The 15,527-nt window shown below is 43.3% G+C and overlaps 1 protein-coding gene and 1 long non-coding RNA gene across 2 annotated transcripts in view; one reads left to right on the forward strand and one right to left on the reverse strand.

Annotated features, from left to right (window-relative positions):
* Nucleotides 1-870: 870 nt before the first annotated feature.
* Nucleotides 871-3,064, reverse strand: LOC121067664. Its single transcript, XR_005818371.1, has 3 exons — nucleotides 2,897-3,064; nucleotides 1,387-1,482; nucleotides 871-1,071 (listed from the first exon to the last, which is right to left on the reverse strand). It is a non-coding gene; the product is annotated as an uncharacterized LOC121067664 (long non-coding RNA).
* An 8,979-nt stretch (nucleotides 3,065-12,043) lies between these two features.
* Nucleotides 12,044-15,527, forward strand: part of NR2E1 (nuclear receptor subfamily 2 group E member 1) — a 27,403-nt gene continuing 23,919 nt past the window's right edge. The window contains exons 1-2 of the mRNA XM_040551077.1: nucleotides 12,044-12,106; nucleotides 13,485-13,614. Coding sequence (XP_040407011.1) covers nucleotides 12,044-12,106; nucleotides 13,485-13,614 — 193 coding nt within the window. The remainder of the gene's footprint in view (nucleotides 12,107-13,484; nucleotides 13,615-15,527) is intronic.

Below are 15,527 nucleotides of genomic sequence, written 5' to 3' on the forward strand. Positions count from 1 at the left end.
TAGAATTGCATTTGCCTACTTGGCAACCCTATAGCTCTAGTGTCCCATGATCAGAGTATGGTCAGTAACAGGTCTTTTTTTCCCCCTTTGCATTTCTAAGTAATGAACTTCTGGCTTCAAGCAGAAATTCTTCTGATTCATCCATAAGTCCATTTTACACAATTACAAATCAATGGTTTTCTATTTGTAAAGGCGATCAACTCTTCCTGTTGGATATTCCTGTCGTTCTCTGAATAGTTGATGGTGTTTCATTTTGCACCCAGGTGTTTATTAAAAATATAAATTGGGTAACTTCTTGAGAAACCCAAAGAGTGATTTTCCTTGATCTGACTGCTCCCTGTTCCTCCTGTTTAGGTCATGACCTCCCAAAAGCGGTTACACTGAAATTTAGATATACTAGAGTTCCTTTATTAGAATGGAAAAATGTCAAAAGAATGTGTTTTTCAAGTGTTCCTCTGCTCCCCTGGATATAAAAGGACACTGAAACAGGTGTAGGTGCCTAAAGCTATGCAGAATTACTAGCCCTCTCAAAGACTCCACCTTAAATTTAGGAACCCTCCTCTAGATACCTGGTCTTCCCCAGACATCCTTCCCATGATGCTTTTAGAGAAGATGGTGGAGGAGCACCTGCAGTAGCACCTACAACTGGGCTCGTGGACATCGAGAGACCTGGGCAACAGAAGTACAGTTTTAACTGAACTTCCTTTGCTTTGTGTTATGGCAGCCTGCTCTAATCTTTTCCAGTCTCTCCACGCTTCTGCCAGCATTCTTCCTCATCTCCTGTACCAATTCCTTTCTGTGCCTTTCCAGGAAACTGAAAAATAAGTGGGTTTACTACTAAAAATAAATAAATAAATAAATAAATAACACTTTTTCTCTTCTCAGTATGCACCCTTTAATAGCCTTATCAAAGATGTATTAACTATGAAATCATTGTCAAGTTGTGTTTGCAATGATCTGTGTTTGCTTTGCTCTCAGTCTCAGCCACCAGATGAAAAAAATCATGGGAAAAATCCAGAAAAGTTCCAGACCAAATGATGCAAATTTGGGTTGTAATTCCAGGAGCACTGGCTGAGAAAAAAATATTTGTAAGTCACCTTCTCATCCTTCATACATTTCTTACAGCCATGGCTACAAGAATCTCCTCCCTCCCCTGAGGGAGGTGTCCTCATCCTGTCTCTACTCTGGACAGCATCTCCGTGAGTAATACACCGCTTACACCAGGGCTTTCTCCAAATGCTATTCAATGTTGACAGGAGATTCATCACAAGAGTGCTGAAGTTAAAGAGAGCTGATACCAGCTCTCCACCCTCATACATACTTTAATATGGAAGCTCCAATGATCCAAAAATACATTTAAGTAACAGGAAACCTGCATTCACCTACCCAGAATGACTTCCAAAGCCTCCTAAAGATGCCACCTTAAATTTAGGAACCCTCCTCCAGGCAGAGAACGAAGCTCTCAAAACCACAGGACTGCTACTAGAAGACAAAAGGCAGTAGGAAAACATATAAAAATCCACAGTTGCTCTTGAAAAGCTACTGCTGCTCCGTAATAAAAGAATAATAGTGTGTGGCACTCTTATAGTACTTTATCTAGGCGACCTCAGTGGCTACACAATGGGTGAGTTAGTTTGTTTCTTAGCCTAAAAGAGAAAAAAAGCCCAAAACAGAGCTGTGGGAACACAACGCCTCTCCAGGTCAAATCACAATTCTCTGTGAGCTGTTCAAAGCACAGAGAAAGCCTAACTTGTGGAGTAAACCTTGCTTCATCTCCCTTTTGATATGAGAAGAAGGATACAGACAAGCTGGGGGTTGCATGGAGCATACAGGAAGCTCGACATTTCTTTGCTACCGCTCCTGTGCTGATACTTGCTTTCACTGTGACATATTTTACATCTTAAAATACTAGGTAAAGGCTGAAATATTTTACGGGAGATGCTGAATTATAGGTTATATAAAAAATAAAACAGTATCTACTGCAGTGCTCAAAAATACATAAGAAATAAAGTTGATGTGTGTGCTGTGCATTTCAGATGGAAACTTGATTCTAAAATGTAGCCATTTTTTCTTGGCATTTAACATTTGAACATTTTATGGTAGAGAACTTCATGCTAACATGAAGAAGCTTTTTACCAGAATATGAAATGCAAGATTGAGTGCTAGATTTTTTTAGTAGCTTGTTAGTCTCTAATGGCCTGAAACTATGTGTAATTTCTCCTGAAGAAGACCAGTCAATTAAACTATTAATCATTTGATTGTCTTTAAAAAAAAAAAAAAATCTTTCTAACACATTTTGTACCATGTGGGGCATAGGATATAGACCTCTAAACATCCCAACAGCTCAATTCCACATTTTTTAAAACCCTCAAGCCAGTGGCTCCAGCCCATAGGCTTCAGGACATCAGAGCTGGGACAGCACTGCTTTAATGTAAACATCCCAAACTGCAGTCGCCCTTGTCCTTGCCTTCCTCCACTGGAAGGTGATGGCTTCCCGTGTCCCAGCAGAGCACTGCTTTGATGCTAGGTCACTTTCTTGGTTAAAACGCCGGACACACTTGCTGTAACTACTGTCCGTGGCAGAGCTTGTTCAACACGTAGGGAAAAACGTGAAAAGTAAGCTGGTTTCTCCCACTAGGTTAAAAAATACACGTTAAAATGCCGGGATTGTCTAACGTTTCACTGGAAATTCTCCATAGCAACACCACTTTGGTACTGTAGGGGAAAAAAAAAAGGGTATAAAAAAATCTGAGGTCTTCAAAAAGGCCCTTCAACTTTGAAGTGAATGTATTCGTGGAGAAATGAAGGGTCTGTTGTGCAGATGGCTGCTTGCTCTCGTTGCTAGAAGCAGCCGGTCGTGGTGCTAGGGGAGAAGGGGAGTCAGATAGCGTATTACCATGCCAAAGCAGCCAGCTCTGCCTATGATGACTGCAATATTAACTCCCAGGGCTTCCTGCGGCTGAGCGGCAGCGGCGGCAGCAAGCAGCGGCAGCGAGTTTCGCTTGCCCCCTGCCCCCCACCCCCAAGCTTCCAGGTTCAATAAAGATTACATCATGGACAAAGTATGCCATGTAAGCCTGAGAATCAAAGCCGTCACAATTGGCGGCTGTTTAACTGTAATGTCGCTGAAACACATACTCCCCCTATGCGCGCACACACTTTCCCCCTTCACCCCTCCCGTCCCGCCCCGAACCCTCTGCTTCTCCTACGATTAAGGGTAGTATTATTGGGGAGAGGAAAATCTGATCAAAACTGTCGACCGCCAACTGCCGATTTTCTATGGATTCAATAAAGGCCACCTTAACGATTTCCCTAATTAATGGATGACATCTTTGGCTGGAGGAGAGGCGCTGTATTCTACTCTGCCTTAGTCTTTGTTAACCTTCTAATTAACTTTCGTAGGTCACCCAGGTCTCCCAAACCTAAAAGTGAAGAGAGCCATTGTGCTAGAAGCAGTAAACTTACTTTTTCTGCCTGGGTACTTAAAAGGGAGAACGATTATAGGCAGGGAAAAATAACTCCATTTAAACTCTTTGTGACTGCAGAGAATGCATAGGTCCCTGCCTTAGAAAATAATTGAAACACCTTTTATACCAATATTTGCATGCATAATAAACCAAATTAGCAAATATGCATCTAAATTCAGCTGCAGTTTCAAATTGGTTAGGGATTTGGAGGGGGTTTGGGTCTTTTTTTTTTTTTTTTTTTTTTTTGGAATGTGAACTTCAGTGGGTCAACAAAAGGAATTGGATTTCTTGAGCAAATTGCAACTGCAACAGCTATCAGCTTTTACCCGGCATGATCTCAAGCAAAGAGTCTGGGCTAATAGTACACACACACGTAGTCTAATACTATAATATTAGGCCAGATTAACCCCTGTGGTAAGACCATTGAAGTCAATGGAATTGTATCAGAGATGAATTTGGTTCACTGCCTATTGTGGAATCTAATATGAATTGACCATTGAGCTGGAGGCATCAAAGATGATAAATGCGGCCCTCTTTCAAACAGTCTGATGCAACCCAAAAAAAGGGCAGGCAGAAGGCATTTAGGATGGGTGGCCTTTTCTTCTGTCTACAGCTTTCTCAGGGAAATTCTGCCCTCATTCACGCCCATTGACTGAAGTCAATTAAATTATTTTAATAAATTGTAATTAAAATTCACAGTGTACAATGAAAGATTGAAACTTCGTAGCACAACTTGACTAATAAACCTGAAGTTAATTGCTTCTTGAAAGTAAAGATTGAGAGTGCTTCTTTGGCTTATGGGAGATACATGAAATTAATTGTTCTTAGTTTTCTTTACTCAGCATAGGACAACAGAGTAGTGTAGAAGAGAGTAATAATTGCTCTCCAATACAAATATATGGATGTGCATCCTTGCACAAATATTTGATTGTACAACCTGTAATCCTGGACAGAATGTACTGAACTGAGCTTAAAATTTACATCAAAAGAAAGAGAGAAAGAGAGAAAGAGAGAGAGAGAGAGAGAGAGAGAAAGAAATAAAAAGAAAGAAAGAAAGAAAGAAAGAAAGAAAGAAAGAAAGAAAGAAAGAGAAAGAAAGAAAGAAAAGAAAAAGAAAGAAAGAATCAAATCTAGAATAAAATAGTATCTTGGAGAAATTTTTTGATTAACTGAGGAGAAAGCATGTTATAATGATTAAGGGAGGCTCAAAAATCAGGTGGTCTCCAGTCTTATCCCTCACTGCCATTGGTTCACAGTGGAAAATGGTCACTTTGATTCATTTTCTCTATCTTTACAGGTGTATTTTTTCATTGAAATAGCTTTTTTTTAAAAAAAATAAAATAAAAAAGGCTTTGAACTGATCAAATATGAAAGCTATAGACATGCAAAATGCAGCATGCCAAGACACAGTCCGAGTTTTCAGATAGCCCAATTCTTTTTTTGATGGTTTGATTCTGCCACCATGTGTACATTTTCAAAGAGAATAATTGGCAGGTGAGAAGGTGCCTACTGTTTCTTTGCTCTGTTCTCCAGTCAGGTGGTGCAAGTGTTATCAATCATCCTCCCAAGTGTCCCTTCGATGTCACTGGAATGGCTTGGCCATGGATACATAACTCAGAGGAAATTTGAACTATGTCACCTTTCAAAAAGTACCTTCAGTTAAACATCTCCTACGCTTCTGCCTGCAAGGTCCCAAAGGCAATGTGGCATCATTAAGGTTTGGTAGTTGAGGAAAAACAATCAAACGGCGTGTACGGGGTCAGGATGGAAGAAAGATAAAGCACACCTTCCCTCCCTCTGGGCAGCTGGAGGCCAGCTGGAGGCCTGATGCTCTGCCTTGCTGTGACTGAGCACTGTAACCTGGCAATGTTTTACCTGGCCATTCAGAGGACAGACATTTTGGGAGACAAGTGACCCCACATCTATGGCTACGTATTGCTCTTTATAGGTTGATGACTCGCAGAACTGAAAGCACTCAAGGTCCCCATTATTAGTCTCTGCCTTGGATGGAGTATTTGTACTAATGCAAAAGATCTTCCTAGAAGACCGTCATTGTCAATGTTCTCAGGAAAACTGGATTAATTACCAGGCACCAACACAAACCCCCTGTGCGACATGGAGCTGGGTATTCATCTCAGCTGACCTTTAGTATCCCTGTGGAGATAGCTTCATCTGAGCCTTAAGAGACTGGATCCCTCTTGAGTCAGTGGAAGGAAAGAAGTCCTACCACTGCTAACCCAGAAGTGCCTACTTTGGATGTCTGATATAGGATGGATGCACTGTGCCCCAGAAGATTTTTCCTTATTTGGTCTATTAACAGTCCACATACCAAATTTGAACATTTGCAGTTAATACTGCAAATGTCAGTTTTGTGGTCAGATGAATCCCACCTTCAGTCTCTTCCTGCTTCTTCTGCTCCCTGTTTGTGTGATGGAGATAATTTCCTTTCTACTATCCTTTGTCCTTTTTGCCCTCTTAAACAGTAAGGTCCTTAAAGACCATCACTGAGATTCACCTGGCAGGAGTTACAGAGCTACTTTTAGGATGTCTACTAAATGGGTGTTTTTAGGACGCAGTTCATCTCACCTAAAAATCAAAATCTAAAATCGATCTGAGGAATGCATCATAAAAAATGACTTTTTCTCACCATAAAGTGAGATGGAGATTACCAATTCTGCAATTCAGATTTCTAAAATCACGTAAAATTAATTTCCTCTATTTGTTTATACAACACCAAACACAATGGAGGGCCCTGATGAAAATAGTTTAGATATCTTGTAATATTGTTTTAACTGTCTTTGCATCTTAAATAATCCAATGACTAATTAATTTGGAAAGCCTGGTTGACAGTAGAAGAAAGCATAAGACTTATTCCCCAGTAATGAATATAACAGACACTTTAGACCTTGTTATTTCAAACAAAATAAATGTTCCATAGAAGTATTACACAGCAACCAAGACATTAAATATCTCTCTTCTTGTACCCAGAAGTTGACTTAACTTTCTGACTCTCTGACACTAAGTCATGTTTCACAGTCTCTGAAAGAGGCAGCAGCTTAAGACTGATGCCTCCCTCCAGCTCAGCCTATCCCTTTCTGGAGGAAATTACTTTTACCACATACCCTTGTTAGTGTTAAATTAAATTACTCTCAGTTGTTATCCTGAAACAGCAAAACTTTCACATAAACAACCATAAAAAGAAGTTGCAGAGAATGTAAACCAGGGCTCCAGAAATACATTTAGAATGTCTTCACACAACACCGACATTATCTTTTTAAGGTCAAATTGGTAGCAAGGTCCTGAACACATAGCTCATTTCATCCAACTGCCTCGGCAGGACTGAAGGTGGACCTCAGGAACTGCAAATGTTCCAACTCCAGCATTATCACCTGGGCTAGGAACTCCACCTTGCTCCCTCCTCAGCCCTGAGGGGTGGAATGAGTTGGCTTCCCATCGCAGGAGGCTCATATGGGCTTTCTACACTCCTAGCTTTTGTTAGAGAAGAAGCTCATAGAGATGAGCTTTCAACCCTTGCAGGTTGAAAGTGAGCTCAGTTATAAAAGTGACGGCACACAAAGCAAAGCAAAGCTGCACATTCATTGCTTCTTGGTGGTTTCTGCACCATAAGTGCTTAATTTGCATGAAAAAAAATGGTAGTTTCTGTTTCCCCACCTGTCAGCCTGGTCTCTGAGAAGCAGGAGACTTGATCACTTCTGATCACCTTGGTGCTCTGCAGCAGTCCTTCAGACTCAGCAACACCCCACTGTCCCCACACTGGGGTTGCACATCTCCCTAATGGGGCTGAGCAAACGGCCCTGCTTGGGGTGAGCACAGCGCAGACCAGTGCACTGGCATCCTGGCAGGTATTATAGCATCTGTGTGTCTGGCAGACATGAAAATCATCTCTACCTTTACCTAATCTATGCCTAACTTACAGCAGCAAACGTAGTACCCAATGCAAAGATCACCTTCATAAAATTTTGATGCAATAAGACTGTTTCTCTTGGAAGCAAAGAGCCATCCACATGACTCTTGTGATATAAAGAAGCATAGCTCATATTCTTTTTTCTCTTCAGGTCCCTTTACACTGCCAGATCTTTGTAGATGAGCTGGGCTAAGACCCACAAAGAAGTCTTAAACAAAGTAAGGGTGACTGAGCGGCTCAGCACTGCGCAGTATCAGAGATGTAGGGAGAACAAAGGCTTTATCTCTAAAATAAGGTACTTTTAGTGCCTACAGGTTCATATAGGCACCTGTATGTTGATCTTAGGCATCAAAGGGAAAACCAAGAGCAAAAGCAAAGTGCTTTGCTCAACCTTAACAGGAGAGCCCTTTGCTGAATACTGGACTCTCTAGGTAGTCTCTAGGGAGCAACTAACACAGGCTCAGGAGGCAGGTCTTTCTGTCCAAGATCAAATCCTGATATCTGAGAAGTCCTGAGGATTCCCAAGTCTCTTACACGGACAAAAAAAAAAAATCAGCCCTAGCTTGTTCCCTGGCTACAGAGAGGCTTCAGCAGTGCTACTCAGCTCAGAGGGAAAGAAGGCAAAAATCAATCCATTAGACACTACCACCACCAAAAGTAAAGCAATACCGAGTGTTAAACCTGCTCAGATGCTCTTGTCTCTGCTCTCAAGTCAGCACACCAATGTTCCCTGCAGAGCAGCTCATCCCTGGCTCCTCATTATCCTGCAGTGGTAAGGATATACCTATACCTATGCCTTTCACAGTTAGAAGCAAGGGAAATGTGTTGCCATGGGACACTGCATAAGCTCTTCCAGGGACACAAGTGTACCAGGACCTCAGATTTAAAGCTCTTAAATGGTTCATTGCTGATATTTCTCTGGACATCAAAAACCATCTCTGTTTTTTGAACTGGGGCAATTTACACCAGACACCAGCCAGAACATATAGTTTACCAGCTGCAATTTAGTCTCCTTCTGCCTGGGGAAAGATGAGGAGAACAACACCGCTGTTGTATTATTTGAAGTGTCTCCTTTATATTTCCTGATTACACCAGCTGAGGCAGGACAATTGGTTTTGGAAGCCCTTATGGCCACACCTGAAACTAGATTAACGTGTCAAAATCCTCAGTACATAATGGCGTTGCCACCTCCCCAGTTCTCTTTGCCTCACTGTGAACTCTATTATGTCCACCAACTGTGGTGCCAGTCTCTTTCTTCTCTTTTTCTTTAGCTGCTGCCCTATGATGTGCTCCTGGGAACCCTTCCTCTTCCTTCTTATTTTTGCTGATTGGGTTTTTTCTCGTTGCTCTTGCAGCCTGAGTCCTAGTTTCAGAGCTTCAGGCATCAGCTGCCAGCTCAAAAGGTGGTCGCTGACCACTCTGTGTGGCTGTTTCTGCCTTTTAAACTTTGCACACTTTCCAGTTACCTTTTGGCTGCTGCTCTGATTTCTTTGTCTTGTTTTGTCCTCGCTTTGCCCATCAGCCTGATTATAGGTACCCATAGCTCTCCTCTCAGCTTCCCTTGCTCTACCACACCCACTAACCACTAGCTCTGCCAGCATCCACACTGCTTCATTTTATCCTTGCACAGGCTCTGGTGAATGTCTTTGGACCCTTGTGATGTGGACCCTCCGCATCTTTTCATTTACCCTTGGAAAAAAATAATTTTTTCTTCACGCGCTCCCTGCCAGTGTGCCTTCAGCCTCCTCCCACCCCTACTCATTCTTTGCTTAGCACTTTTCTCCTCCAGACTCACCAGCACACTCTTTCTATGGACCCCCTCTTCCTCTGTTTTCAAATAAGCCTCTGAAGTCCCTGCAAAAACAGCCCTCCCCTACATACCATTATGCCTTTCTCATCTCCTTTACCTCTTATCCTTTCAAATGACTAGTTTACTCCCATTCTCTTGAACTCACCTCTCTGACACTCAGCAGTCTGGTTTTCAGCCACTTCACGCTGCAGGAATTGCTCTCTCCAAAATCACTAATGATGTCCTTCTAGTCAATTCTAACCACCTCTTCTCCAGCCTCTTACCCTTTGATTTTTCCAACACCTTTGACATATCAGACCATTCCTTCCCTTGGATTTCCCCCCAGCTCAGCTGCTCTGCTGAAAATTGCCATCTTTAGTTTTAGGTTAGGTTGGTAGCTGACAGCCAGAAGCATAAGAATAGGGGCACGATGAAAAGGATAATTCTTTGTATTGTCTTCTGCACACTAATGAAGCTCCTCTTAGGAAGCCATGAAGATTTTAAGACAGAACCCAACAGTAAGGAAAATCCCAGCACAGGATCTCTCCGCTGCCTATAGTCATCAATGCCAGATGCTGCAAAATGTGAGATTTCACCTTTCATATCTTCATAGTTCACTTGAGAAACACAGTTTCCTGTGAGGAGGAAAAAAAGGAAGATAATGAAACCAGTAATTTGACCTTTCTACAGATCTGTTGATTTCATGGTTCTCCCTGTTTACTGATATAATTAGAGATATATTAATTCTGAACTATATATACAGACAGAAAGAGAATCAGGCTGGGAAAATAGAGGATTTCCAGTGGTAAGTTAGAACATAGTGCAGAATAAAAGCAAATGCTGTGGCACGGTGAAGGTCACAGTCAAAGGTTCAAGATTTGTTTTTTGTTGTTGCTGTTTCTTTTTGGTTTTGTTTGTTTGCTTGTTTGTTTTAAATCCTATAGCTCAGCAATGAAGCCAGAGGCTCTTTTCACGTTAGACTATACTTGCAGAGTTACATGGATAACACGAGCAGATGTTCCTACTTTTTGGCTTTCACTGTACCCATTTCTATAAAGTTAGTTACACTTGGAAAGTGTGTGGAATAAAACCCATAATCAGTTTATATGGACCTTAAAAAATCAGAGGTTCATGCTCATAGCACATGGAGACGTAACACAGGAGAATTAGCATGAACTTCAAATCAAACTGGGAAATTAAAACTGCTGCACTCTGTGCCCTGCTACCCTAGTTTCATGCTCTGTTTGTCTACCATGCAGTCTGCAGCAAAGCTGTGGATAGTAAAACATCCTGTGTTTCCTGCTAAAGTTAGAATAAGTTGCAAAAAATTATGTTTAAATAAATAAGGGAAAATTAACTTTAACTCTTAGACGCACTACTCCTTCCGCAGTGTGTCAGAGCAATTAGTGAGTGTCAGATCAAAGGCTCCGCTCCGCAGACAAGGGAGAAATAGAACCCAGTGTAAGATGTCCCCTTGCAAGGACAAAATATATGCAAATAAATTGCAGGTAATTAGGAGATCTGATACTATACCACCGCCAGGAGGAGAGGGTCAGCAGTTACATCTGATAATAGCCTCTTTCTTGTATTTGGGGATCACTTCTTTCCAAAAGAAGAGCTAAATATTGATTAAGTGATATCGCAAATACCACAAGATTATCAAAGCAATTACAGGGATTAACTTCCTAAAATGTTCCAAGCGCAACCTCAGCCACAGAAACCGTGCCAACTTGGTAATGGCTATTAACATCTGCATGAACAAGAGTAATCCCCTGGGTTTGTTTTTGTTGTTTTTGTCTCTCTCAGTCTCTGATCGCTCATATATATGAAGTAGTTTTTATGAGCGCATGGGATGCAGCCCTGCGGAGCCACATTCTGTTTTCCCCAGAGGGACCTGCTTTGAGTCGGGGCAAGTCCAAGGCCAAGCAAGGCAGACACAAGGCATCTAGTTGTGTTGCCCACTTTCCCATGTGTACACCATCATTGTTAGAACAGGGGAGGAGACCTTGCCATCACGATGCCCCGTATGGATACGTTGACTTCAATCACACCAGTGCGGTCTCGTTCCCCGACGGCACTGTCTACCTAGGGACTGAAAGTGCTGCAGCCACCTTTGACAACAACCTGGAGAAGTTTATCTCCACCAGAGAAGAGTTCAGGCATAGTCCAGGCTGCTGGATAACTTCTGATCCCTGGAGCACATGCTCACATTCATGCTGATGGGGATGGCTCCCTTCTGCTTCAATTTTTCTCCCCTCACTCTTCTCGTAGGGGGAGAAGCAACTTTAAAGCATGGGAGAGACAGACAGAGAGAGCATGACGCCCTATAATCCAACAAGTCAACTTCCCGAGCTCAAACATGAACTGATTTTTTTTTTCTTCCCTCGCCTTATAAAAAAGAAATTGACTTTTGTTTGGAGTTTGTGAAAAGTGGGACTCGGGGCCCAGTCAATGGGGCTCCCCGCGGCGCGGGCTGAGTGGAGCCATCTCGAACCAGTCAGCCGCGGCACCAATTAATCCGCTCTTTGTCACAGCCCCGGCCTCAGCAGCAGCGGCAGCAGTAGCAGCAACACATTTGGCCATTGTTCAGACCTTCATGCAACGGGATTTACCCTTTCAAAGAGGCAGTTTTGTCCCAAAGAGTTCGAGCGGAAGTTTCTCACTGACAATTTGCCCCAAATAGATAGATTTGTCAGCAGCAACCTTTAAAAGCAAAAAGCCATGGAAGGAAAAGGGGAGAAAAAGAAGTGTGGGGGGAAGAGCAAGTGCATCCTTGTCCGTCTGTCTGTCTGTCTGGGGGTCTGTCCTGAGCAGGTGGGGGCAGGCGCGGGGCCTGAGGTACAGCAGGGTGAGGTGGCGCTGATGGAGGCTCTCGCTCATGGCAAGGCCGATGTAGCAAGGGAGCTAACAAGCTCCCGGGCTGCTGTATGGCTGCTCTGACTTCTGAAGGCCTTTCAGGGAGCTTCTTTTACATGGCTTTGTCATGCCTGCTACACAGCACCGTGCCGGGCTGCAAAGGGTTTCCCAGCCTCGGGCGCGCCACTGGCAGACCAGGCCGGGTTCCTCACCACCCTGCCACCAAAACCTACATTCACACCAACACAAGTGGCTTTTTGCAAGAAGTGCAGCGTTTCCCACATACGGGGCCCTGGGGCCCATATCTCAGGCAGAAAAAGGTGAAACAAACACACGGGTATTTCCTGCCACCACACAAGTGCTGCTGTGCTCCTTAAGGGCAGACCCCTCTGTGGGCTTCAGGGACTGCTTGCGTGAACTGAGGGTCTAATGAGACCTTGCTGGGTGCACAGCAAGCTGTCCCCCCAGCCGAGGCTCCAGTAGACCCATACACAGCCTCTCCCAGCAGCAAGGAGACAGCCCTGCTCTCACACAGGGCAGCACCGGGGAAGGCCCCAGCTGACAGATTAGCACCTCTTTACAGCACATATCTGGCGAAAGTGGAAAAATATGCCACATCTCTGACTCCACCTCCCATCCTGTTCACCTTCTGGGTTGACTAGAAGTTTTCTGTGAGCTCCATGGAGCTGAAAACTTGAGCCCTGCCCTAGGAAAGCCTGGAAGAGGTTATTTAGCTCGATACATATGTTGTCTTCTTTACACCAGAACTATCCCATCACTTAGTCCCCGAGCATAGCCTGCCCTGCCCCAGAGGCATCAAAGAAGACAAATTTTCAGGGAATGAATAGTTCTGCTGTGCCTATGGTGTTCATCTTCTGGTATTCAGGCAATCCTGGGTTCCCAAACACAGCTGAAGAAACCCAGTTCATTGAAGTAGGTCTGTTGTGGTTATCTGACTAGAAGGAGTGGCATGAGAAATACATGCAAGGCAGCTATACAGCCCTAAAACTTTGCAATGAGCTCGGGAAACTCCATTGCTGGGTGACAGGCAGTCCAGTTCTTCTGTCAGACTACTTTGTCTCGCTGTATCTTAAATGGATTTGATCTACGTTACTCAAAGAACCTCATTGTGTGAGTACTGCCCTGCCCACTGGTGTTTATTTGATGGCTTTCCTGAGGCATTTCCTGAAAGAGGCAAGGAAAATGAAGGCCAAGTTCAAAATGACATCTAAAATGTCATCAGCCTGTTTTATAACCACCCAGTTCCCCTAAGCCTGCCTACACCTGCTCTTTGAATGGGAAAAGGGTACAAGAGGCTGCAACCTAATTACGAACCAGCCAGAAGCAGGGGTTGTTTGCAATTAGGTTGGGGCAGTTCCAAGCAGATTGGCTTACTGCAAAGCTAGAAGACTCTGAGCTAAAAATGAAACGTTGTCACACGTTCTAGGTGGCCTTCAGCACAGAAGACAAAGCTCAACAGGCGGCTGCAGATCAGCAGTGTCCTCAGCTGCAGCAGGCAGGTGTAAGACCTAGGACCTTTCCCGTCTGCAGGGGAGGCTTAAGAGACTATAGGCCAGGTAAGGACAGGCACACCTGCAATGGCACAAGACGCTGAGATGTGCTCAAAGCCAAGCTGTACAGTTGCAAATATGTTCAAAGATAGTTTTCTCCAGAAAAATCCAGGAGAGACAGAAGCCATGTGGCATCTCACCTTGCTCATATCCAGTTACGGGATATAGCTGAAAATATTCTGAGCTACAGAGTGGTTTACCAAGTACACAAGTAAACAGAAGAAAGAACCCAGGTCCTCTGTTTATCTGTCAGGTACTGATTCATTTCAGCCTCTTGCCAGCAAAAGGACTAGATGGACTTGAGCAGCATCAGCCAACACCGGCTGTAAGGACAATACATAGAAAATGTCAATAATTATCAAACAAATGCTCTTGACAACACAAAATTGGTTAATTAGCCATACACTGGATTTTAAAACAATTTATCAACTAAATCGCAGTACTTGGATCTCTCTCAGGATTTCCTGACGTCATGATCTATATTCAGTATAGTCTCTGCACTTGTAATTGGAGTAAAAGCACTGTTGAGAAATAATCTTCGCACTGGACTTCTGCTGCTTATAACCAAGTCATCTACCAGAGCTACACAGCTTTGCTTACCACTGTCAGCTTTACCACAGAGCAGGGTAACTATGAAAAGCAGTTGATGTGAATGCTGCTAATTGTTATTACTCTGCAAGCACTGGTCCATGCTGAATTGCCACCCTTACCCATCATCTGAATTTTAGATGCTCCAATACTTTTGTGCTCTGCATTGCAGCACAAAGAGTTAAGCCACAAGAAAAAGCTTTGTCCTGTAATTCCCACCACACATTCCCTGATGTATATTTCTTTATAAGAGCCATTCCTCATGAAAAAGAGGGGCATGCAGTTATTGGATCACATCTCACTGAAGAGACACCTTCTTTCACATCCAGCCACCTGGAATCCCCTGATGCTTCTGGTGATACAAGGTTCTTGTGACAATTGCAGCAAAATCGCATCTGGCAGAATCACATGGGGACATGAGTGAAATATTTGAAGTTTTTTTAAAGCACTTCGAGCTTGGGATCCCTGCGTCAGTAGTATGCGATTACCCCATGCTGCAGAAAGCAGTGTGAACCACCGAAATACACTGCAGGTTGAAGTGCATTTTATTTGAGCTGGCGACTGACAGGAGTCTCCAGTTCAGATGGGCTGCCTGCAGCTCCCATTGTTCATGCCAGGTTTTGCAGATCATCTGCACACCAGCAATCCTGCTGAAGCCTATTGAAATACTACGTGTTTCATACAGAGGATGGAAGACTGCAGGATCAGAACCTGTCTCTCTGTGATATATTCCATTTGACTGCATTTTCTGTTCAGGTAGAAACAAGTGGAAATAGCTGCAGGAGTTAATCATTTTGCAGGGGATCATGGCAGAGCTCTGCTTTCTTCTTTTCTAAGAGCTTAGAATGCTAGATTTTGTTACACAGACTTAAATCCCTTGTTTATCAAGTTTGCCATCCTGTCCTCAACAATTTCTGATATTTCAAGTGGCAGAAACCCCCAGCTAACCTCATAATGCATCTAGTTAGTTGCAGAGTGACACATACTGTGCTTTTCTCTGTTTGGAACGCACAAGTAATTGCTCTACCTGCAAAGACATTCTGCGACCTATATTTTATGAAGCCAAAAGATAGATCAAGAATGTCTATAAATGTCATAGACAGTCATAAAACTAGTCATCTCTTCTAAAATCTATCTGCACCAACTGACTCAATACATTCAGGCAGCACTGAACGCTATGTGCTGACTCAATGCTGCATCTGGAATACTTATTTTTGTTGGTTCTAAAATTGTTTCCCTAACTAGATGCCACAGATCTGGTCCTCCAGCCAATATCAAGAGACATAACTAAATTGAAGTCAACGGAGCCGAGCCATTACATTGCCAGGTAG

The sequence above is a fragment of the Cygnus olor genome, chromosome 3 (genome assembly GCF_009769625.2).
Source record: "Cygnus olor isolate bCygOlo1 chromosome 3, bCygOlo1.pri.v2, whole genome shotgun sequence".
Lineage (NCBI taxonomy): Eukaryota > Metazoa > Chordata > Aves > Anseriformes > Anatidae > Cygnus > Cygnus olor.